Source organism: Dreissena polymorpha, chromosome 4 (assembly GCF_020536995.1).
Source record: "Dreissena polymorpha isolate Duluth1 chromosome 4, UMN_Dpol_1.0, whole genome shotgun sequence".
Lineage (NCBI taxonomy): Eukaryota > Metazoa > Mollusca > Bivalvia > Myida > Dreissenidae > Dreissena > Dreissena polymorpha.
Window position 1 is genome coordinate 91609355 of NC_068358.1, and position 27255 is coordinate 91636609.

The following is a 27255-nucleotide window of genomic DNA, read 5'->3' on the forward strand; positions in this document are numbered from 1 at the left end:
GTATCCTTGCTGCCCGAGTTGCTTAAAGTCACCTCAGTTACAAAAGGGGCTTCAATCGATGGCGTCGTTGGGGTTATGCTAATGGGCTTTCAAGCGGGGATGCCTTGCCCGCCAAGGCTTTTCAAGTTGCGCTATATTTAGCGTCAATTATACAAACAGCTAGTAGTGCAAGTCCGATTATAAATGCGTTCTACAGTATTAAATATTATCATGATTTATTTGATTATGTATCACCTACTGATTCAAGACTTGTTATTAATATGTTAGAAGCTGCAAAACGGCGTTTAGCGAAATCTGTGAAAAAGAAAGAACCAATGACTGTTGATTTACTGCAACAAAAGTACACACATATGTATGTTGAAAATGATGTTATGAATCAAAGATTTCTTTGTATATGCCTTTTATCATATGCTGGGTTTTTAAGAAGTGCAGAGGTACTAAAGTTGAGAAGGAGTGATGTTTGTATTAACAGTAGTTACTTAAGTGTATTTATTGAATCTAGCAAGACAGATAAGTTCCGTGAGGGAGCATGGGTGCTTATTGCTAGGACAGGCACACAGTTGTGTCCAGCAGTCAATTTACAGAAATACCTTACTTGGACAGATTTTTCTTCGGAATCTGAATGTTACTTGTTTCGTCGGTTAAGTTCAACGAAATGTGGACATAATCTCAGACAGGAAAACAAGCATTTGTCATAGAGTAAATTTAGAGAATTGTTTTTGATTGCGTTTAAACCGCATGTTCAAGACATAAGCAAATATTGCCTTCATTCTTTGAGAACTGGTGGCGCAACTGCTGCGGCTAATAATGGCATTCCTGACAGGTTATTTAAACGTCATGGTAGATGGCTGAGTGAAACAGCTAAGGACGACTATGTTAAAAGCTCAGTTGATGAGAGGTTAAGGGTTTCAATGTCACTTGGATTATAACCATCAATGCATTTTATAATAAGCCAATTATAATTTGTACTATACTTACAAGCCCGTTCTTTTAATTCAGTCGGTCATACCAATGACTTACCAAAAAATATGTTGTATTTTTGTTGTTTTTCCCTATCGGGAGCGTAGTTGTAAAGGGAAATATTGTTTTCGTCGTTTGAGCACGTGCGAATTAGACGAAAACTACTTTCCCTTGTCAATGTAGTTTCCGATAGGTGGCTCTGTAAGAGAGCGTTTTACTCGTGGCCGAGTAACTCTGTTCAGTCATTCAGCGTTGGGATTGACTGATCGATACATGTGTTAATTTTTTATTTTGTTTTGAATAACAGTAAGAGTAACATAACAAACGTTATTGTTTAAATGTGTAATCTACATGCTTTTTACCCTGGTACGAGCTAATTTTGAAATTCAGGAATGTGTTTTTTACAACAGGTCATGCGTTTATCCACATTGCGTACGCATTTAATGTATTCAATTTATACATGTATACCAGTATCATAATAATTATTATTTATTCCACTGGGGGATTAGGTCTCCGGAAGAGACGATAGGCGTGGCTGCCTTTATAGTTGCTTACGAGGAGGGACTCGTGTAGGCATACGGTATGCCTGGTGATGTAGCAGTCTACGCTGATAGGCGTGGCTGCCTTTATAGTTGCTTACGAGGAGGGACTCGTGTAGGCATACAGTATGCCTAGTGTCGTAGTAGTCTGTTGATAGGCGTGGCTGCCTTATAAGTTGCCTACGAGGAGGGACTCGTGCCGGCATACAGTATGCCTGGCGTTGTTGTAGACTATGTTGTATGCTGTAACAAAGCTTTTGTGTGTATTCATGTTTTTATGTATGTTTGATGACTATGAAATAGTAATACACGGTATCAGTCAGTCGGTCATACCAATGACTTACCAAAAAATATGTTGTATTTTTGTTGTTTTTCCCTATCGGGAGCGTAGTTGTAAAGGGAATAATCAATAATGGAAGGTAGCGAACAAAGTCAAATTATAGGTTATCATCCGTGTGGTCATTTTAAAAAAGACATTTAACATTTGCCCATTAAATACCAGAAAAATATTAAAAGATCCATTCAAAACCGAATACAGATTATATGACTCAATTTCATCTAAACACAAAGGCTCAAAGTAACAAGGTTACGGTCATAAGTGCGAAGGACTGCTTTACTTTGAAAATTAAGACATCAATGTGGATTGAAGGTTATTGAAATTGAATCTATGGTTCATCACAGAAACATAAAACCTATTAAGCTTAGTCTTCTTTGATATGTAGTGTATTTAAGCGACGTACCCCACTATTGATATTTACCATTTAAGATAAAATAGCGCAGACAAATCTCTATGAATTAAAATTACACTACCTCGCATACATAATTAACGGGTCATAACCTACTTAAACTTGTTATTCCTTAACGACACGAGATCTAATACTCACCACATGGAGATTCCATCTTCCATCGCTTATTAAGGTAAAACATATCTAAAAAATATCGGGCTTCACGACTGTTTGTGGACAGCTCGTCTTAAAGTATACAAGAACTTGTTTGGGATTGGACAATTGATTTTGAGGCCCGTTTGTACGCCATATGTTAGTTATGAAAAGAGAGAAGGTACAGCATATTATAAAGTTTTTATTTAGGTTTATATATTGTTTATCTCTATAGCATACAATTTTATTATTTTATTCAAACAAACCTTCTTTGACAAAATGAACGAGAGTTGTTTGTACCGAGAATTTGGAGGCTTTTTTAACCAAGCGCAATTCGCGATTATTGTCTTTAAACGTTTTGTTCGTAATAAATGGACTCTCCAAGTGAAAGGTTTGTGGTGATTTCACAACAACAACCTCATATTAATAACCTAAATAAAAGAATGCATTAAAATGATTCAAACCAAGTTTTCAATAATGACTTAAAACTATTACAGGCTGTTCTAATGAGCAACATCTTGTTTAACGAATGTAAAGAAAATATGTCTCCTATGTCAAATCGGCGACGTTGAAGCTTTAGAGACCAATTTTACCGATCAGACGTTTTAAGTTTGTACACGAGATATCAAAGGGACAGACAATACATAACCACATTGATTAAGGTCATTTTGTATATAAAAAAGCGTATCAGACAGTCAACAGTTTTCACTAAGTTCTTATACCAAGTATTATACTGCTCCAATCAGTTGCAAGCCTTGTCGTTCCGACTCATGAAGATCATTCTGACCCATTTTCCCAATCCCTGGGGCAAGTAAAAGAAAAGTCTGGCACCTGTATGCATATTTTTTCGGCGTAGCTGTATTAAGCCAGCTTTTCACCTTACATGACCATTGTAAGTGTCCAATAAAATTCAAATAAAATTTCCCGCGGCTAGGTACGAATGAATACACTTCATTTGTTCCATTGGCTGATTTGAGTATACCACCAGAACATTGGAAACATATCCGCGTCTTTGTAACACTGTTTTACTGCATGAAACAATTTTATCTCTAATGAAAAGGCTTTATAGATAAAACTGTTTTACACTCAATTCTCGACATCAATACAGTTTGTGCGTGCACCTTTTATTTTCAGAGAATTACCAGCGCAAAAGCGTTTATACTTAAAGGCTATGTTCTCATATTAAATGCTTACCTCCATATTCCTGTCAACATGTTAACATGTAAAAGTATAAAGAGCAGTGGAAGCCAGGCCTCACTTTAATACATTTCATTTCAACCCGCGAGGTATCGGGTCAATTCGCGGCCAGTGTGTGAATGTCAGAGTTTATATACAGGTCATCACCGGAGTTCGCGGCCAGTAAAAAGTACTAGTAACCGTTATATTATTAAGACACTATCCGTGAACTAGGTGACCTGGAATTTTCTTTAGACCAGAAATATGTTAAATGAAGATATTCAGCAATATAATTATGGTATGTCAATAATAGATTCTTAATGTGTTTTCAACAATACAATGATAAACATTATTAGCTCACCTGAGCACAACGTGCTCATTGTGAGCTTTTGTGATCACCTTTTGTCCGTCGTCCGTCGTGCGACGTCAACATTTGCATTGTTCACTCTCTAGAGGCAACATGTATTGTCCAATCTTCATGAAATTTTGTCAGAATATTGTTTTCAATGATATCTTGGATGAGTTTGAAAATGGTGACATTTGCTTGAAAAATATGGCTGCCAAGGGGCGGGGCATTTTTCCTTATATGGCTAAATATGGCTATAGCAAAATCTTGATAACACTCTAGAGGCCACATTTATTGTCCGATCCTCATAAAACTTTGCCAGAAGATTTATCCCAATTATATCTTGAACGAGTTTGAAAATGATGTCGGTTGGTTGAAAAACATGGCCGCCAGGCGGCGGGGCATTTTTCCTTATATGGCTATAGTAAAACCTTGTTAACACTCTACCGGCCACATTTATTTTCCGATCTTTATGAAACTTGCTCAAAAGGTTTGTCCCACTGATATCTTGGATGAGTTCAGAAATGGCAACCTTTGCTTGAAAAACATGGCTGCCAAGGGGCGGGGCATTTTTTCCTTGTATGGCTATATATGATTATAGTAAAATCTTGTTAACACTTTAGAAGCCACATTTATTGTCCAATCTTCATGAAACTTGGTCAAGAAAATTCATCCTGATAATATCTTGAACGAGTTTGAAAATGATGCCGGTTGGTTAAAAAACATGGCCGCCAGGAAACGGGGCATTTTTCCTTATATGGCTATAGTAAAACCTTGTTAACACTCTAGAGGCCACATTTATTGTCCAATCTTGATTTAATTGGTCAGGAGATTTGTCTTAATGATATCTTGGATGAATTCGCAAATGGTTACGTTTGCTTGAAAAACATGGCCGCCAAGGGGCGGGGCATTTTTCCTTATATGGCTATAGAAGGCTATAGTAAAATCTTGATAACACTCTAGAGGCCATATTTATAGTCCGATCTTCATGAAACTCGGTCAGAATATTCATCCCAATAATATCTTGGAAGAGGTCAAAAATAATGCCGGTTGGTTGAAAAACATGGCCACCACGAAGGCGGGGCTATTTTCCTTATATGGCTATATTAAAACCTTGTTTACACTCTAGAGGTCACATTTATTTTCCGATCATCATAAAACTTGGTCAGAAGAATTGTCCCAATGATGTCTTGGATGAGTTCGAAAATGGTTTTGGTTGCTGTGAAAACATGACCAGCAGGGGTGGGGCATTTTTCCTTATATGGCTATATATGGCTATAGTAAAACCTTGTTAACACTCTAGAGGCCACATTTATTTCCAATCTTCATGAAATTTGTTCTAAAGATTGGTCTCAATGATATCTTGGATGAGTTTTAAAATAATTATGTTTGCTTGAAAAAAATGGCTTCCAAGGGGCGGGACATTTTTCCTTTGATGGCTATAGTAAAATCTTGTTAACACTATAGAGGCCACATTTACTGTCCGATCTTCAGGAAACTTAGTCAGAAGATTCATCCCGATAATATCTTAGACAAGTGCAAAAAATGATGCTGGTTGGTTGAAAAACATGGCTGCCAGGGGGCGGGGCATTTTTCCTTATATGGCTTTAGTAAAACCTTGTTAACAATCTAGACGCCACATTTATTTTCCGATCTTCGTGAAACTTGGTCAGAAGATTTATATCTTTATATATATATCTTGTTATCTCAGGTGAGCGACTTTGGGCCTTTCATGCCCTTTTGTATTTGATTAATTTAACAATAATTATTCCACCATATTGACTAATGTATTAAGCATGAGCGCGATGATATTCGATACTGTTAATATTCGAATCAAATAGCAATGCATAGTTCCGCTCACTGACCCGTCCTATCGTGTATCGCTTCGTGTGTCTTGTCTCGCGTTCAAAGGGCGACGCACGAAACATGAAGCGACGCACGATATTTTATTATTCAAATATCGCCAATATTATCCGAATCTCGTGTATCGCGGTCTCATTTCAGACCGCGCAACACGACGCACGAAGCGATAATCGCTATTTTGATAGACAGTCGCGGCGACACGCGATATTTGCACTGTTCAAGGTTACGCATTCGCAATTTATTTTCTTCTATATAACATATAAAATAGTTATAGTTCGATATCAATTTTTACCATGATCAAGCAATGACCCACTATATCATCATACATCATTGGAAAGATAAATGCATAATCTTTTGAAAAAATGGATGCCATTAAATTCTATACATTGTTACTCAAAATATTCACCTTAGAATAGGCAAACCGGTTTTGACAGCTGTGCAGGCGACCATTTTGGGCTCAAATAGTATGACCTACTTTCAAAGCCGGGAACCATCAACAGAAAAAGTAGAGCACAAAAATGGCTTTTTTTTCTTATTGCTTACAAATATACCTTCAAATTGATACAAAAACATTCCATTTGCAATGCATTTTACAAATCATATTCAGCATGCACTGAACAATGTGTGCTTAGTATCAAACTGACTGCATGTAACCCTGCAAACAGGAGTTCCGGTTTGGTGTTATGTGACCTTTAAGAGAACCCAACCCCTTCAAATTTTAATAAAAGGCACATTTCCCACAGGTATAATCTGTTTTGAGAAAGATTACAAAGTTCCGGCACAATGACACACAGATTAATACATAAAAGTTGCCGTTGAAAGCGCCATGCGTAACAGCGTTTCGCGTCAAGAATTAAGGTAGAAAAGCCAAACTTGGTCACATCATACATGTAGCACTTAGACTCCATACAAGGCATGACTTTCGATTCTAATAGGCAAAGCTGATCTTACATATGACTTAATAAGTGAAAAAAATCATCAATGGCAATATTTGTGCATCAAAGCAGGTTTTGAACTGGAATCGAACTTTATTTTTTTTTTGCACATTTTCGGTAAAATCCATGTAGAAGCAGCAATTCTGATGTCATTTGACCCAACAAAAGGGCTTGCTTACATGGAAAAACAACACACTTGACTTCCTGACTAAAAAAGTCATCGTCAGACATGAGCTTTAAGTCTTTTGTCACACCTCGACCTATGATTCCTCGGCTCGAGTTCCGTCTCGGACAGGCTCCGGAAAGTGTCAGTCTGGCCCGGGTGCTCAATTCCGTGTAATCTGAGAAAACAAAAAGGTTTTTTGGGCACATTTACCCATTGCGGTGCCAACTAATGTAAGTTAGATACAATTTGAGTAAGCTTTCAATAGTCGTTGTTGCTTTATTTGCTGCAAATGGTTAATTCACCACGCCGGCATCACATTGTCGGGCACACCGGCAAAGTTATCGCCACAAAATGTGGTTTCAGAGATGCAGTCAATGTAAAACACCCAATTTTCCTTATTTTGGTGACAAAAGTGTGCCAGGATATCGAAGAAATCATTTTACAATAGATTTAATTGAAAATAACGGCGTACTAACCTGCAAAGACACCGATCCTCTCGACACGACGGGGCGAGTGATGAGGGCCGTCTCCGAATCAGTCATGCTGTACAGTTTTTGATTGCCTGTCACTTCAGCCGGACTTGTAAACCAATTGGACGACAGTTAAGGCAGAGCTATAGACCCATTTCGACACCGCCTACAAATGCACACTTAGGTTTACGCATAATATTGAGGTCACTTAAATACAGATTCCCTGGTGTTTTTCACGCAGGGTCTGTCACAACAACATTCTTCCAGGAAAGAAAGCGTAATATTATTATCATTTTTGTGTTTTCAGCTGAATACTTGATTTAAATTGAGCTCAGCAAGATATCCAAACAGGTAAAATAAGACAAAGTAGTGTTATTCTGAGTAGACCTGCCTGGCGGGGTTGAAGGCGAAGGCAGATAGAAGTGTCGGTCCAAAATTGGCGGATATTTTTAACAGTGATAGGCCCAAAAAGTAAACAATAATGATAAATACAGATAAAATAAAGACATGCATTAGGTTCATTATTGGGATTGATGCATATTAATGTCAAAATGACACTGAAAAACAATACCGAGTGTTTAAGTAGTCTCAGAATATGTCACCGGAACAGGTTTCGGTGTGATTTTCCAGCATTTACCCCCTTATGACCCCAAGTGCAACAGCCCAATCGCAAACAGCCCTAATTTGGGTCAAAATGACATCTGGCAGTTATGTTTTGCAATACAGAGAGTTTTTGATGGTCAATTGTCAAAATTCTGGCAGACGACTAACTTGGTCGGATGTGCTTAAAGGTTACGCATGCGCAATTAATTTCCTTCTATATTGCATATAACATAGTTGAAGTTCGATATCAATTTTTACCATGATCAAGCAATGACCCACTATATCATCATACATCATTGGAAAGATAAATGCATAATCTTTTGAAAAATGGATGTCATTAAATTATATACATTGTAACTCAAAATATTCACCTTAGAATAGGCAAACCGGTTTTGACAGCTGTGCAGGCGACCATTTTGGGCTCAAATAGTATGACCTTCTTTCAAAGCCGGGAACCATCAACAGAAAAAGTAGAGCACAAAAATGGCTTTTTTTCTTATTGCTTACAAATATACCTTCAAATTGATACAAAAACATTCCATTTGCAATGAATTTTACAAATCCTATGCAGCATGCACTGAACAATGTGTGCTTAGTATCAAACTGACTGAGAGTTCCGGTTTGGGGTTATGTGACCTAGTGATTGTTGCTACGCTTCACACGCTACATCCAAAATGGCGTCCGCTGATGCTTAAGAATCTGATTCGCTCGTAAATATTTCTGACAATATTTCAGTTTGATTCCTACCAAATTATGATAAACTAGCAGATAGAATTTTAAATAGAGTTCTTAATTATTAGTCTTTTGGTCGTTGATCTCATGCTTTATCAGTTCAATCAATATTAAACTTCGACCTTTGGATTTTGAGTACGATTTATTGCTGGTTAAAATGACAGCATGCTCTAAAACCTCAATGGTTTAATAAGTATTAACGTATGTGAATGCAATGGATAAAAAATATAAAAGCTGTATAAAGTGTATAAGTGTATAAATACAGTAAGAACAGGTCAATTAAGTAAAAAAAATAGACGAAGTGATAATTCATTAACTATTCAATTTCTTATACAATATTAAGAATATTAACAGTTATTGAATTTGACAATATCAGCGAAATCTTGTACAAGACTAAACATTTTACAAGTATCGAATCAAACATGTCAATACAATTTATTAATACCAAAAATAAAGGTTTCATTACATATTGTTTACATTAAACCTTTAAATGAAAGTGTCGCTTTAATCATTTTCCGTATCTTATGGCGCGAATCTTTTGCTAAAAACAGTTAACAAAAACGGTTACACGTTATTATTCATAATGAAATACACAAATAAGTAGATAACATAATTAATAACGTTCATAAACACACACGGAAAGATCGCAGTTTTAACGGAAAACTAATACCACATTCCACGTTAGTTATTAGTTTCGTCTAAATCGAATACTATGTATAGAGAAACAAGGAATATCATTACGTGTAATTAAGTTTGTTGGACATTCTTCTAATGCAACTAGTAAAACTGTAAAATAATGTTTATATTTTATGTTTAATAATTATTACACGATTATTCTGCGCTGTTATATGAATTTGCAGCCGTTAAACCTTCCGACATGATTTCATGTCGGAACGATGCTATTGCGAAATGACGTTAAACGATATGAGGTCGATGTATATCGATTATATGAGTAGTAGAACATTTTTCTGAGTTTTTGGCTTAGGGAAGTTTATGAATTTAGCACCGTTCATTCCATCAGGGAATCGGGCATCGGCCTTGCATGTTCCCCACGCACATCTTCGTACCATTTTTCCGTTAGCAACACTTTTCACTATCGATTTAACGAGTGGCGTGTGAACCGTAGCAACAAGCTGTCTGGCAGCGAATACAGTACCGCTATTTGATTGGTTCAAAAATACAACTGTAGGAACTATGCATGCCCGACAAACCACTTAAACAGGTTTGTTCGAAGAACGCGCCTATAAATATGGATACTTCGCGTGTGGCCGGTTGACTCATATGTTTTAATTTCACTTCCATTCTTCTTTTGGTTTTCTGTTTTGTATCTATAGGTTTATGACCAGCAATATGTAATAATGTAAAATAAGCCGCGAAAACTCCGCGTAACATCCCGTACTGCGAGTTATGCAGCTAAGAACTGCTCAGAAAAAGACATTCGCTATCCTTGATCTCATTCATTGAACTATCAACACCGTATATCTTTTTTAAAGATATTTCTTGTTAATTATATGGTCGGGCAAGTATCACAGTTCATAAGTTAAGTACATAAAATGAAATTTCGGGCAAGTGCTCTAAATCGTGAGTGTTGAGACTATTAAGTCTTTGATTATCATTAGAATGTACTATTAATGTGAACAATCGTTCTGTTACGTGTCAATAATGTCGCTTAGCTGCCCTTTTGATCACACTATCTTATCTAAACGTCATAACTCTTTGAAATTGAGTATCCGGACAATCGTCGACAACTAACATTCTGCTGTATGAATCTAGTAGATTAAACTTTTGATTATTTTCAACATAAACATGGTCGTGTCGTTTTCTTTTGTACTCGCTGCGTCACTGGCAGTCGTTTGGGTGAGTTTGTCTATTAAACATATTCTTTATTGTAAACGAAATTTATAAATAAACTTGGAAACAAGTAAAGGATATATCAAGTGCATTCTGTCTTTATATGTATTGGCAAAGAAGAGTTACAGTAAAATACAACAATATAACATTATATGAGTGACTATAACACGTCTTATGAAAAATTGGTTGCATGTATTTGCGTGTGCACTCTAGCCGATGGGAACAATCGGTATACACGTGTTTCGTAATGCATGTAGCACATAACGCCGTAACAATATATTGTCTTGTAAGCATGACTGGAATAAAAGTATTTTATTATACTGGTTTCTATACAAATCTGACTTGATAACTAAATATATCTGACAAATTATATTATTACTCAATAAGTTGTTCAAAAATACTTCTTTAATCAGAGCATTATAAATTAGAATAATGCATGTTTAGTTTTGATATATTATGAGACTCCGTGTCCTTTGTATATAGAAAATTTGTGTTGATGGAATTGCTCTATATTGATATATTACTCCGCTGCGCTTGAATAGGTATTTTTAGTATCGGTACGTCTTTCTATGAAAAAACACACTCACACGAAAATACGCAGTGCTCAAATGCGGCTGTTCACACATGCATTAGCGTGCAATAGATGAATCAACAGGCGTCATTACACTACAAAAAAATGCGTTATCTTAGTGTTATTGGTGACATCCTTATCAGCATTTATCTTGCAAATGAAGTGAGAGTGAACGATTTACAATTGGCCTCTTAGTATCCGATACCCATTTAAAAGCCCCCATTTAGAAAATAGATATATGAAAACCTCACCGGGTCGGACGAGTACCGCAAAACCATGGAGCAATTGTTGAAGGCAAAACTAAGGACATACCGACCATTTGGTATTAACGTGCAGGAGTAAACAGTCATGAAAGGGCGCCAGAGCAACGTTGACGACGCCAATGCACAACGTCATGTATCCGTACATGAATGAAACATCTTGAAATAAAATATAGCCGCTGATGAAGACCGTGAGGTCGAAAGCTCCGGCATAAAATAAATACAGCGTTTTTGTTTAAATAATACAAGGCTTATAGAGACTTTGTTATATATATATCATTATCATCAAATGAATCGTATCGGTTTTATTAGCACAGAAATACAGATCAATGTTGTTAAAATAGTGGCATGTCTAAGATTATATGAAGGTGGAATATACCTGTGGTTTGATGATAGCTTTTAGCACGAATCTGTATTGCCATCCTTTCGACAAATGGATGTTTACATATTTTTCTTGATTTTCCAGCCATTAAATACTCATACGGATTGCGCAATGTGAAATACGGTTATGATAAATGGAACTTTTAATTTATACCAGAATTTCGACAGCACTATAGTCATCATATATAAATTGTATATATGCGCATGACAATATATTGTTTTTAACGTTATTAATCCAGGCTGCCGGATGTAGCTCCGACGCCGACTGCCCCGGCGGTTGCTGCTATTCGAACAACGTCAACCCCCATAGTAAATGCTACTCGGTATCCAATGATACCCAACCTTGTCATCTCCCCAACCATCAGGTCAACCACATGCTGTACCCATGCGGTTGCTCCTCAGGTAGTGTTGCTTTTACGTTATCGATTAACACAATTTTATGCAAATGTTAGTTTAAGTGTTGCGTGAACAATGTGTCATTTGCCACTCATAAAAATACTTATTTAGATTATTACGGACTTTCAGATAAACATGAGTTTCACTCCTGCCAGATTCTAAACTGACCCATTTTTAAAACAGTATAAAATATGAAAATGTTTATCTTAAAGAAAGCAGGAAAAGCAGGAAAACTAGGAATATTCTTAAGACAATAAAGCTATTTTAAAACATACTACAACAATCTAAAAATTCTCAATAATATCTCATCACAGGAAAATGCTGAGTGTGGAGGTTTATGAACTGGTTTTGGTGTTTCCTTTTAAACTAAATCAATTTGAACAGAAACGACGGAGCATTTCGCATTTCTGTTAACTGGACATTTACAAATTAACATCATATGTAACTGTTAACCAGACAAAGTCATTAAAAACACACTATTTGTTAAAAGAAAAGGCTACAATTGTATGAATACGGGTGCATGAAAATGCAATACTTTAAATGTAGTTGAAATACTTCAAAACAAATTCCATGGACAACTCACCTGGTCCCTCCGCATGACATAACTGTACAACTACGTTCTTCATTGCCTTACAATATAGTTTAAGAACAGAATGATGTGAAGAGGTGGAGGTACACAATCGTACTAACACAGTCCCATCAGGCTAAACGTTAATTAGTATAAATGTGGCACGAATCAAGCTAGACATATAATAAAATAACAGCAATCAACAATTTTGACGTTTAGAGTTGTTCAAACAAATTTTCTACCATTATCAAAATTAATGAATAATGGGGGTGTATTTTTAAAGCAGTAAAAAGCATCTAAATTTAGACAATATTTTAAGAAACTGGAGAAAAAAGTATGACTTATAAGAGTTGATTTTTAGAACAATAAGGAAATTGTGTATTTGATTTGTGTGAATTTTTTAAAAAAAGAAGAAAAACATATAAACGATGAGGATATGTTTTTTTAATTGCAAATATATGAATAATTAGAGTGCAAAAAAGAATGAAAACGTTTGAACAATGTAAAACGGTAAGAAGATCAGTACAATTGATGAAAACTTAGGTCCAGTTAAAAGCGTTTTATTTTGCGTTTGTATTATTGCTATATTTCCATAGTGTCGTTCTTTGTAATAAAAAGTATAAATGTACTCATGATACAATACAAAACATCGTATTGTGTAGTTCAAAGTGTTTAGATAATTTATTATGTCGAGCATCAAGCCGGGTATGCGGATACTTTGATAACAGATAACACTTCGATACCAGATAACAACAAAAGCCACGCGCGAGAGCTGATTTCTTCAGCTTTTTGCATTTATGTTCTGTTCTTTTGGTTTTAAGACACGTAACATTGGTCAATCAATGGTATAGTACTTCGTATTGCGGAGCAAGAAATTCGTGAAAAAAAAACAACAGTGGATTATAAAAAAGAGTTACAATTTCATCTATTATCACCATGAATTCGATGATCAGTAAGTATTTCAACAAAATAAAAATACTTGAAAGTAAATCAAGAACGTGCCAATTAATCGAAATAAAAGATCAATATGTCCATTAATGTTACAACATTTTGTGGCTACGCATTAATATCGTCTTCATGATGCGATTCAAATGAGCACCAATGACAAAGGATTTTATAAGGTGTATTTGCCGCTTTAAAGGGGCCTTTTCACGTTTAGGTAAATTAACAAAATTGAAAAAAATTGTTTCAGATTCGCAAATGTTCGTTGTAGTTATGATATTTGTGAGAAAACAGTAATACTGAACATTTACAATGCTCTAAAATAGCCACTATATGCATCTTTTGACGATTTAAAAACCCGAAAATGATAAAGCGTTGCAACGCGAAACGAATTAATAATTTGGAGAGTTCTATTGTTGTCGTTATATTTTGTGAAACAACGAGGATTGCTTGTATAAAGTATAAACTACATCTGGCATTGCATTCGGAAGAATGGCCGAGTGGTCTAATCGGTAGTTTTTTACTCCAGGACTCCAGGGATCAGTGGTTCGAGCCCTGCTGAGGGTTACCTTTTTTCTCCTGCTATAAGTTCAATTGAACACAGTCATGTTGATTCACATGATCCGTTGTATTTTCATTTTTTTTAATCTCAATTTACCACTTAAAAACAAGTTGATTTCTTTGACAATTATTTTCGGTCGTCACTTGAAATATATAACTTCAGAAATAAGCATTTGAATCTTATTTAAAATTTGCACTTATTAATTATATAACTTGATAGTAATAAGATTTTTGAAAACGAACAACGCCATTGGTTATATTTTACATGTGTATGTTATGCTTAGATCCCCAATATGTCGGGCTTGACAATGCAAATTGATTCGTACTTCAAAATGTTTGGTAAGAATAGCCATAATAAACATAAATGCATTTCAGGTAGAAGATAAAACTCGGTTATCAGAGTGCCCAATTTGTTGAAAGTCTCTGCTATCCGAAGTGCCCTATATCGTGAATCAAAGTATTCGCAACTACATGAGTACCACCTATTAAAACATGCTCTTTCTTCGTTTATATTTCATTGAATACTATCAAAATTTCAGTATTTTAAGCACAGTGATTACTCTACATGCTGGAATATCAAACAATTTCTTGCAATATTTCTAAGTAGTTTTATTTTGTTGAAATGTTTACTGTTCATCCAGTTTATGCTGTTTTCCGACCGAATTTTCTATTTTTTAGGAAAAATCTACCATTCTTTCGTGATTATTTTTTCTTTGCAATAGCAAAAGGATACACCATTTATAAAATCGACCATGCGTCGTGTCTAAAAAAACTAATCTTAATGATACAACTTTATAAACAACTGATGAACTCACCTCTCGCGCGTGGCCTTTGTTGTTATCTAGTATCGAAGTGCCATCTGTTATCAAAGTATCCGCATACACAGCGTGAGCATGTTATATAGAATTACGTAAGGTTGTAATGTAAACGTTGATAAATTACTCAAAATCACTTTGGTAATAACCTTCTAAATCAAATATAACTGTACTTTTGAGTAGAAAAAAACAAAATGTTGCAACTCAAACATCTAATGAATAAGCATTTATCAACAATAAACCTGCATATTACTCATGCACTTTTAAGATTCTATTTACATTATCCACAACTTGCCCCAACATAAACATGGAACGCTTTTATTGTTGCTGTTGTGTGTTTTAATAACAATGTCGTGCTTTCAAACTCTCATGCAACAAGTGTTCGCTTTAAAACCAGGTTATTCCTTTTCAGGCCTTACATGTGACGCCATCCATTTTGATCCATCGTTACCGGACCCAATCCACGACGCAGAGATGCTCCTGCTCGGTCACGGATATGGTCTCTGTACATCGACACCCGGAACAATCTTTGGATAAAAGTATTGTCTATTAAATGTTATATTGAAAAAATATAATGATTACTTTCAAAGTGTTACTTCATCTTATTAAAGGGGCCTTTTCACAGATTTTGGCATATTTTGAAGTTTTTCATTATATGCTTTATATTGATAAATGTAAACATTGGATCTTATAAGCTCCAGTAAAAAGTCAAGAATAAAATTTAAAAAAGGAAAAAAATGTAGCCGGTACCAGGGTTCGAACCAGTGACCCCCGGAGTCCTGGAGTTTGTTCTGAAGTAAAATCGCATTAACCCTCGCGGCTATTCCGCCGGGTATACACCGTTTACGTATTTTATACCTTATTTAAGCAATCTACGTAGTTTCCTAAATTTAAACGACAACAACAGAACTCTCCAAATTATTCAATCGTTTCGCGTTGCAACGCTTTATAATTTTTAGGTTTTCAAATCGTCAAAAGAAACATATAATGGCAATACTGGACTATGGTAAGTGTTCACTAATACTGTTTCCTCACAAATATCATAACTAAAACGAAAATTTGCGAATCTGGAACAACTTTTTTCATGTTTGTCAATTTACCAAACCGTGAAAAGATCCCTTTAAAGTAGCGAGCAAGTGAATGAGTAAGCGAGTATAACAGTAAATGCAACATTTTGCACATAGAGACCCCCATAACCATACCTTTTCTTAAAGGCCATTCTAAGCGGAATCGATTTATGCAATAAAAAAGATATGTCATGTACAATGCAAGAAAGAACTTGACACAAATCAAAATCGACTGTTTTTGCAACTTTTTTTTTCGGCCGTTTCTTAGTGGAATGTAACCTTTTCTAGTGCAATGGTTTACTATAGTCTTCAAGTGTATCATATTTCAGGGATTCAGTAGTGAACACCTATTCATGCCCTACCATTATCTCCGCAAGATAACACCTGAATAATGGTAAAAAGTGTAAAACATGCCTTCCTGTCAACTATGATATTTTTTTAGAGAGTACAGCCCTACATGAAGCGATCATTTAGTGTATTGTAACCTATTGTTTCTCCATTCGGTACCCCTCGCACGTTATTTGATTACGCTTTCTCCATAGATGGTCATATTACAATCATTCATAACGTTTATTTATAGATTTTTGTGTTGAGACATATATGGTTATGATTACCATATAAGGTCAAGACGGCCAGGGACCAGAGTCGCTCTGACAGAGACAAAGATAAATGACCATTTTGTGCAGCAGATACGAAATGTATTCCGGTTTAATTTATTTTGAAGTAATGCCAATCACAAATAACCATTATTAACCAATTTATTTAGCGTCTAGATGCATGATGCGGCGTCTCATCTGGGACTGCGCTGTTTTCTTAAAGGAATTTATGTAAGAAATATTCTAAATATAGAAATAAATATACTAGACATCCCTAATTTTGGAAATAAATTGATCCAATTTAGAAGGATGGGAGAGTCCACTAGGCATACATGGGTTAATAAGCATTGTACTTAATAATAGTCGTTTAATCTCGTTTATAGCGGAGAAAAGACTAATGCTAGGTAATTTACAGCAGAAACGTTATTGCCACGATTCTAACTTACTTAGCACGATATGATACAATTGTATAACGATGTGAAACTACTTTATTACATATGTTAGAACCGCAATGATAAACAGAGCAAATGTTATTGTTTTCGTTTGGAATCGTATTGTATATTCATATCAATACAATCTAATTGAAACAGTCGATATTCAATTTATTTTATTTACTTATAATCATAACACCAACACAGGTCTTCCAATTTCATACGTAGCTATTACACACATTTCATGTTAATCTAAATCCCCGATTTTTTTTTCTTGATGTTGATGTTGGTTTTATTACAAAAGATTCAACGTGAATGTTATTAACTTAACCATAAAAACAGCCCTTTGTAAATTCCCATTATTTATTTTTAAACCTCTTAAAATATAGTAATTGTTTATAGATAATCTGCTTGGATTAATTAATTTAATTGCATCTAAAATGTAACACTGTAATTGTATTATTTCAAAACGTTTAAAATACAGGAGTTGCGAATGTAAGTTAGTATCTTACTTATTGAACTGTAATATCCAAGTGAAAAAAATAACGTTACCATGACAATATTAATTTCAATAAAATGTGCGTGTACTTCTTCAGCTTAAGCTATGGTATTTATAGCGTAGTTCAATGAATTTCGATATTTGTTCAAATAATTCCGACATAATATGAGCTTAATTATTTCACCGATATTTCCATAATATGAAGATTACTCTTCTATATAACTGTCTAAATAATAACTATGTTGCAATATTGCCATGGTGCGTAGATACTGCGGTGAACGTTGATTCTTTTTTAGTTGTTCGCTTGCGAACAACTTAGGTAAGTGCCACGCGTTTTAAGCCAGTTCTCTCTTAACTACGATACACCTGATAACTGCCGCATCTGCAGCATCCGCGCGAGAAAAAGTTGTATAATTTATGCAAGAGGTTTAGGTTCTTCAACTATATTAAGTTCTTCAACTATATTCATTCACAAATGCAAACATAATGTGAATATCGTGTTAAATGGATTATTTTTTAACGGAGCGTTTATAGAGAAAAATCAATAAACAATGTTTGTATAATACGTGTCACGGAAGATAATGTTTATGAATGATTAAAATAGTCAACTTTCTGCTGCGTCTAAATGACGTAGTATTTTTGCTCAGCACAGGTCATTCATAATCTGAGGCTATTGTGGGATGTCCCATACACAATCACGCGACTGTTGCATAACTTCGTGCATACTGCATGCTTCTACAGCGGGATTAAATATGATGTTTCTTGGAACCGTTATTTTGTTCTCAACAGATAGCGGCGATCTTTTGTATTCACGGGTGCTTACAGCGCAATAGTAGAAGGTTAAGTTTGTTTATATTCACAGATCTCAATTTATAAAACGTTGAACACGAGTTCACCAATAACTACAGATATTATATAGACAACAACAAAACTGCTTTATAATCGCTAAAACCGAATATAAAAAACAACTAAATATAACAAGAAATATCTTTTAAAAAGGCAGTCGGCGTAAATGCTGACTTTGAAATAAAATTTGAAATTTACGTTCCAAAATAGTTGAATTGAAAACGAAGTTTAGTTATTGTATTTTTGTCACTTGTTAGTCGCATATTCACCGCGTGAAATGTGTGTTACCATTGTCAAGCCACAAATTAGTGTAAGTAGATAAGAATTATACAACGGGAATGCACATCATATGTGTCCACAAATGCCTTATTATGAGTGTATTTCTTCACCATCGAAATATATCGTATGTTAACAATTGATTTACAGGCGGTTTTCTTTTGACACATTTAAATCACACTTTCATAGTCGCGTCATGCGAAAATGGGTCTTATGCGTCGCGGCAAGCGTATATTAAGCCCAACCTCTGCATTTGCCTAGTCTGGTCAGAGGCGATGCTGTTCGCTATAAAATCACTCAATGTGTTATGGTCGCATTATGTAATTCCTGACCAGACTGAGAGATGCACAGGCTGAGTGGGCTATGTATATGATGGGCGAATATGGAATAATACCCATTTTCGCATGACGAGGGTCATTAAAAAGCTAATTGCGAATTGTAAATGGCATATTTTAGCACAATGCTTTTCGATACAAAATTGAATTCAAAATAGCAAACTTGTAAATAAGGGCAGCCTATCCAGGCGTTCAGGACCGATTTCCAGACGTGCTGACAGAGTACGGAAAACATTTGTGGTTGGATAATTTAACGATTTTCCTCTTATTGTGACACTATACTATTTCGGTAGTGTTTGTTTTCTCATCTTGAAAAGAAAACTGTGTTTATCGATAATTAATTTTATATATTCCGGACGATTTAGTGAACGAATACTGACCCTGAAAATCTGCGATATAGATTTTAACGCGTAATTGTAACTGGGCCACAATTTGTGTCGTTTGAACTTACAGAGAGTAGTCCGGAATTCCTTACACTGAACAGTGCTACATCCTTTACGCTGAGCACAGACACAGTGATGTAGCCAAAATTCAGGATTTTATCTCGAATCAGCCTATGAAATGTGTGTCTGCTGGCGTTATGTAAAAGTCATTAAAGGTGAAAAGCTTGGTAAAACAGCATTAGGGCTCTATACCCATGTTTAGGTCAGAGTAGATGACACCGTGTGAACTGCCAGGGTAACAAGTAATGCATAAACAACAAAGTACGGGTCAACAGAGCTGTCTTTATGACTACCTAATTCGTGAGTAAAACGTATTGCGCACATATTCATTTTTTTATTTATTTTCAACAATTATCTTATTGTAAATTTTGAATTTGTATATGATGTCAAAAATCAAAAGTTTTGTACATGGAATTTCCATCATGAAATTATATTCTTAGTGAGATAGGTATTCGATATTCAAACAATACTCATTTAATATGATGGTGATTGCAAATTTAATTTATATTTAGTTCTCATTACCATTTTCATCATACTTTCTACGCTTTCAGAACGTCAAAAAAGGACCATGTTGTTGTTATTTTGTCTAAGTTATGTATATAAAGTAAATAGGATGATAGAAAAGCACACACATCTCGACCCGTGCGTTAAGACAAACTCTTTATAAATTTGAACGACTTGTGTTCATTTCAAACTTGCGGTTAATTTTGAAAAATTAGTTGCGTCTTTAATGATGCAATAGCGAACAACTTAAGTGCCTTCAGCGCTTTGATCTTTCTAGGTCTTCTTCGTGAAACCCGCCTTAAATACCTGGTTAATACGTATTCAGCTTACGTATTTCACCATTCATATGATCAATTGAAAGCGTCACTACGCATATTTTAACAGTCTATATATAAGCCTTAAACAACCCAGTAATATTGTTAAGATGGGTATGTATGATAATTCACACAGCGTGATAATGATTCATGCTGAAACAAAAAGCTTACAGGGAAGTGCTCTGTTAGAATTCTACTACTTTTACTTTCTTTATTAGTTATTAGAACAGTTTGAAACCTTCAATATGATGTTTCATTTCTGCTGGATTTTATTTTTTATTAAAGTTGTACTATCAACGTGGACAAGGTACTGTTAAATCTATACAGTTAGTTGGTAGTCTGTGTGTTTAATATGTTAAATTAATTCACTGATTTTTTTATATAAACCATTTACTCTATACATGGAAGTGTTTGATCTGCATCTTCATCAATAAAATACACTTTTAACCTTCGTTATAATACATACATTCTATAATATTTAAATCTGTGAATATGTATGTTATATGAACATTCTCTTTCTATTAAAAATAAAATATGTTTAAGGTAATATAAACTACCATAATAACTGTTGAAATTACTAATTTCTATTTAATCACAGTTTCAGTTATGTAAATTTAAAAATGTATGTTTTTTTTAACATTTGTATGTATTAAACACATGTCTTAAGAACAAGTATAGCTTTTATTTTCGTAATACAGAAAGCAGTTTATGTTTCTTTCAAAGGAGGAAATTATGAAATTACAATTCATATAAATTCGTTTGTAATGAGCTGTAAGGAAGTAAACACTCGTGTTCTTCATTAGTTTTTGCGAGAGAAAAAAACGAGCTAAACGAAAGAAACAAATTTATGTATTTCATTAAATGACCTGAACGTTTGAATTCGCTACGTGGGTTTTGTACGCGGCATATCTTCTCATTTAGGGTTAAGTTCGTTCTATTCTCATTTTATGTCCATGCAAAGCTATATTGCTGTGCAGATAAGCCATATTTAAATATATTGTCCTATATTTTGGCAATAAACGTTCAAGTGTTGCCTTAGTGTTCAGAGAGACAATGAAGTCATGTGTTTATCTGAAAACGTGCAGTATCGTGTTCACGCTGAACGTTACTTCGAAATCTTACAATACACTGGAAAGAAGTCCGGATAAATTTCGGGACAGTTAAACCGACAAATTCGAAATACGCCCCCACCCCACAAACGCTCCCTCTGCGCGCAGGGTAATTTATTCTTGAAATAATTAGCAATGGTGATAAACGTTTGTCGCTGTGTAAAGTCGGGAAACGGTCTACTCACGCAAATTAATGTACCACTAAAAATAATGACTACAGGTTTTTTAACTAGTCGAACTATCAGTATACTTCTGCCACGGAAAAAATCGATATACCAAGCACCAAAAGAACTTAAAACCACAATGAATCGAAGGAAGTACATGTAAGTGTTTAATAGAAAAAATATGGTTAGTGCTCATAAAAAGCAACAGAGCGAAACATAAGCTTAACAATCGGAACACTTCGTCCATCTCCGGAGTCTCCGTAAAGAGTGGACTCGTACATAATGCCCACCATCTGGGCTTTGATACACCCAACGCGCGATCCGCCTGCGTTATAACACGGTGCCTATACCACGTGACTTTTTAAGATCTGTGTGGGGAGTAAAATATCAACAAAAGCGCGACGAAGGTAAGATTTTTAAGGATAACTTTTTTAATATGTCACCATTTTTAATGGGATAAAGTGGAGAACCCGCTAATTCATGAGAGTTTTCTATAGGTATCATGATTTTATAAAACAAATCAGTATTTTTTCAGTAAAGTGCAACCGCGCGTTTGAACGGTTAGAAAAGGGTAGGATCAGTGTGGGGACATTATTTTTTTTTACACAAAAACATCACCTCTGGTGAAATTAAGAAATAAATTTTATGGGCGGAGCTTACACTATATCATTTTGCATCCATTTTCAGGTTTCTTTTATTTATTTACGTAACAAATTTCAAGAAAACTATTCTTACAGTAATATGATCTGTGTGGTATACGTTTTTCAACGGCTCTGTGTGGTATACTGTTTTTAAGTTTTTCAGTTCTATTTCGTTGTTTTAGAAAATGCTTGTCAACAATGTATTTGAAACGGGATTTTTAACTGCGCTAGCATGTAAAACACATAGTGGCTATACACTACGCTTGCACCGCTTGTTAAACTAATACATAATTATGATTTACAGGCATGCTGTACAATCCCCATTATAATATTAAAATCTTACGCTGGAGCATCTTAAATCGATGACAAGTCCATGCTTACCTTAAATAAGTGTATACTTTATGTTATTGTATCAAATTCTTTTTTTATTTTGGCGCCAAACACTACTGTCAGGTGAAGTAATGTATCGTATATTATTTTTGATATTATATTTGCTTTAAGGTATGGCTCAATGCTCCGAATGCGGAAAAATGTCGAAGACCAGAGCTGGATTATTGCGCCACATTAGGGGACACGCTAACTCTGGAAACTATAACTGCTGTGGGAAAGCATTTTAGGAAAGATTAAATACCTTAAAAATAATTACATTTTTATACAGTTATGCTAACAAAAAGATGAACGGATTTTCTTGAAACAACACAAATATACAATATATCTCATCTCTCAGGTTATCATATATTTTGAAGTAACTCAATAATCGTCAAATCGTTTGTAATTTAAAACTAACGAACGCGTGTCCTCAGATACTAAAATTTTTTAAATAGCGTGTTTACGCATTGACATGTCACGTGAATAAAATGTGTTGTTTTTTTCTCAGGATGCCTACAATCTTAGAAGGCTTCAACGAACAAAGGACCCCAATGTCACGTGTATGTACAGTGCGGCAGGAGCTTTGCGGAAAAGTACCTACTCGTGGCTAGAGAGAAAAGTGCAAAAAAGAGGGATTGGTGAAATGTTACCAGTGTGGGTTGGCAGTTACGAGTGAGAATGACCTCAGAGAGCACGTCAATACCGAACAGAAACAGAACAAATATTTTATTTCACTTAAGCATATAACAGCTCATCGTGATGATTCAGAATAATACATGCATGCGTGAAAATTGTTCGAAATCAATATATAACTAATCAAAGCACAAATAACTAATAACAGATTTGTATTATACAATACAAGTTTACCAAAATGTTAACTAATTATCCGATAGGTGAAAACAAGTATGTGTGAGAGTGTTTTGTGTTAATATAAACACTGCTCTTATTTTGACATATAAACAACATGTGTACCGAAAACCCACATGCATGACAAGTGTTACAGTAGTGAGGAGTGTTTCAACACGTACAAACGCAAAACAAACCTTTCTCGATACGTGAGGACTTCACATAAATCCGTGAATACTGATTAAACATCATAATAGTTTACAGTTTGTCTGTGTAACTTCATTATCGTTTTACGTTATTTTATTCGTTGTTTTATTTACTTTACTTTTCAAAATGATTCTAAAGTTATCCGAATTTGATTAATTTTTAGGTTTCGTTTAGTTCGTTTGTGTGTTTGAAATCATCTCAAATAATTGTGCAATAATTTGGATTTACGTTATTCATTAATATATCGCATCTGGGATTTGTATTATCGAATCTGTGATTCTTTTTTAATTATAACTTGATTAAAGTTTTGCGATGTTTTTTCGTTGGTTTCAATTTTAAATACCGCTGTCACGAGCTAGTTCGATAATCATAAGCAGCCAGGGTTTCTAATACTAGGGATTTTCACGATTGCTTAACATAATTAACTGCCTGCTTATAATTACTCTAGGCCGTGGTAATTGACAGTAAACAATGTATGCAATGTGGTTGTGTATACAATACAATACTCCTATATTCGAAATACGTCTTGACATTCTTCAGAGCTGCATCCATCCACAACACAAGAGGAGAATCGTACATATATAATCATATAATATAATATTTATTCATTTACTTGTTATATTCTCTTCAAAATAATTAACGCTAAAGATAAGCATACATTTGTTACACTGAATACAACGACATAATTTATAACATGACATTATCACCAACACATGGCGAATGATTGTCAATATCTATACTATGTAATAAACTAATGCAACAATATGAATTCCACATATGAAATAAAACACACAAACACACACATATATATATATATATATATATATATATATATATATATATATATATATATATATATATATATTTGTTTCTACTATGACCAGTATTTTGTTTTTAATAAACATACCGTTTACCTTAAACTTTAAATAACAACAAAATGACAAGCCAATACGTCTGGTGGATTCTGTTTTATCAGTTTGTATTCCAAATTTGATTTTAAAACATACGTATTACTCCGGAAAGAACATGCCATTGCTTTTTGTCACCCTGTGTAATATTTGACACAATTTCTATTGCAGAATTTGTGTCAGAATAAAAATGTCCATTGTGTTCGTCTATCCGCATTCTTATTGTTGGCAACAGTTTGCTATCGTTTCGTCTCGCCCGTTCCCACCTTACTCCTAGTGTCCCCTTCTGTATAGCATTCCTGTCTCGTGGAACTGTTTCCTCTGTTTTTTCTTCCCTTAACCCTTGTCCGCTCACTAGTGCCAAATAGGTGATAACTGAAATGAATGAATTTTTAAATATTAATAATAGATCTGCTACTACTACTATTACTACTACTACTAGTAGTAGTAATAGTTGTAGTAGTAGTAGTTGTAGTAGTAGTAGTAGTAGTAGTAGTAGTAGTAGTAGTAGTAGTAGTAGTAGTAGCAGTAGTATTAGTAGTAGTAGTAGCAGAAGTAGTAGTAATAGTAGTATTAGTAGTAGTAATTGTTGTATTGAAATAATTGAAATTAATCAAAAAATATATATATTGTCGTTATTATCTCAATTTATCCGTAAATTGTAGAAACACGGATGCCACACAGATCCTTCTAAACACGTATACCACACAGATCATATTACTGTTAGAATATTTTTCTTGATTTTGTTTTCATAAATATATTAAAGAAACCTGAAAAAAGAATGCAAAATGATATAGTGTAAGCTCCGCCCATAAAGTTTATTGCTTTATTTCACGAGAGGTGATGTTTCTGTGTCATAATAAAATAATGTCCCCACACTGATCCTTCCTTTTTCTAACCGTTCAAACGCGCGGTTGCACTTTACTGAAAAAATATTCATTTGTTTTACAAAATCATGATACCTATAGAAAACTCTCATGAATGAGCGGGCTCTCCACTTTATCCCATTGAAAATGATGACATATTAAAAAAATTATCCTTAAAAATCTTACATTTGTCGTGCTTTTGTTGACATTTAACTCCCCACACAGATCTTAAAAAGTCACGTGGTATAGGCACCGTGATAAGGCTATTCACGACACAGACTGAAGTAGCTCAATACTTTATTCGAAATAATTGTAAAACTAGGGCAATACATTTTTATTTGAGCGAATATATTGAACTATCATAGAACATCACTGTCTTTGAAAGCAACACATGTTAGAATTATTCTTATAAATGAAAAATTATTATGCTATGTTTACAAATAGGCGAAACTGAAAGTGAAACAAGATTGTGTGTTCAGTGCTGTCATATTCACGATATAATAACTTCGATTCAATGATGATTATAATTATTATTAGTATTATTAGATATGATAGTATTATATAAATAAATGATATATTATCAGTCTTTGCAATGGTTAATAACATTCTTTAAATACTAAGTATAATTCCTATAGTTAGATTACATGTACATCTATTTGGTTGAATATATTATACTGATTAAAAAGAAAAAGAAACTTAATAACAATGGTAGTAATCAGAGGGGGTAATCACGTGACAAACAAGATGGCGACGTCCATGCCGAGGCATGTATTTTTCGTCGTTTTATATCCTTTATTACTTGTATTATTTTGTTTCTGCTCACTTTCCAGCCATATTAGGAAAAAAGTTACTGGCTTCTATTTCATAGTAATATTCGCTCTAAGTCTCGACTTTACTCGGTGCGAAATTTCTTAGCGGGATGACCTACATGTAATTAGGGCTCCACTAAGAAAATTTGCGGGGAGTAAAGTCGAGATAAAAAGCGAATTTAAATACGAAATAAACGCTAATCAACTTTTTACTGATATGGCTGGAAAGTTAGCGTCATTTAAAAAAAATAAACAGAAGTAATAGTGTATAAAACGGCGAAAAATAACTGTATCGGTATGGACGTTGCCATCTTGACTTTCACGTGATTACCCCCTCAGGTAGTAATTATGGTAGTAGAATAGTTTAGAATTTATAACCCTTCATTGACAATAACAACTTATTTTTTCTTTGATCAAGGCCAAAATCTGGTGTTTTGAGCAATTCTAGTTGCAGTAGTCTTGTGAATAAAATATACTTACACCAATAATTACAGAAATGTAAAACCATATGCAAACACTTTATCTATTCATCAAAGATCCCCATACATGTCTTCATTTACTTTATTACAATAAAACGTTTTATATGGTTTACCACTTAACACCAGCTTATTGTACTGTATACATGTAAATACAATAATGAATTTCATAAATACTTTTCTCTTGCAATTAATTTTACATATAATAAAGGTTTACTCAAATGAGAAATGGCTACATTATCCATAAATGTACATACGCAAAGTGTTAAGGCTTGATTAAAGCATTATAATTTAAATAAATTATGTTTGTTATAATTTAAATTTTAGTTTAATATATGAACTTTTCTAGGGAGCATACTCTTATTTCTTATAATTGGTATTTAAAGTAAGAAAAATATTACTTGTATCTTTTGTTCTTTTCTTACATGTGTACAGATTCAGCACCAACACATTGTTTTTGACCTATTCTTGTGAGACCTATATAAAGAAATCCTGCTCAGTGCTGGAAAATCAAGAATCTGCTTTACCAACCAAAA

General features: G+C 34.4%; 3 protein-coding genes across 19 annotated transcripts in view; 2 read left to right on the forward strand and 1 right to left on the reverse strand.

The window, feature by feature from the left end:
- The window catches only part of LOC127877359 (uncharacterized), a 56559-nt gene extending 40957 nt beyond the window's left edge, over positions 1 to 15602 (forward strand). Inside the window, exons 1-3 of one of the 2 annotated variants that reach the window (XM_052423109.1) lie at positions 10362 to 10525; positions 11971 to 12133; positions 15426 to 15602. In XM_052423109.1, coding sequence (XP_052279069.1) covers positions 10475 to 10525; positions 11971 to 12133; positions 15426 to 15550 — 339 coding nt within the window. In that variant the 5' untranslated portion in view covers positions 10362 to 10474 and the 3' untranslated portion in view covers positions 15551 to 15602. Of the gene's footprint in view, positions 1 to 10361; positions 10526 to 11970; positions 12134 to 15425 lie in introns of those variants that run through there. The other variant, XM_052423108.1, reaches the window with a different exon arrangement.
- LOC127877355 (glycine receptor subunit alpha-4-like) overlaps positions 1 to 27255 on the forward strand; it is a 136767-nt gene that overhangs the window by 100757 nt on the left and 8755 nt on the right. Inside the window, exon 1 of one of the 2 annotated variants that reach the window (XM_052423102.1) lies at positions 20505 to 20631. The exons of the other annotated variant lie outside the window; for it this stretch is intronic. Within the exon in view, the coding sequence (XP_052279062.1) occupies positions 20570 to 20631 (62 nt within the window). The 5' untranslated portion in view covers positions 20505 to 20569. Of the gene's footprint in view, positions 1 to 20504; positions 20632 to 27255 lie in introns of those variants that run through there. 2 annotated transcript variants of the gene reach the window in all.
- Positions 1 to 27255, reverse strand: part of LOC127877353 (myosin-11-like) — a 120638-nt gene that overhangs the window by 61515 nt on the left and 31868 nt on the right. The gene's annotated exons all lie outside the window — the stretch shown is intronic.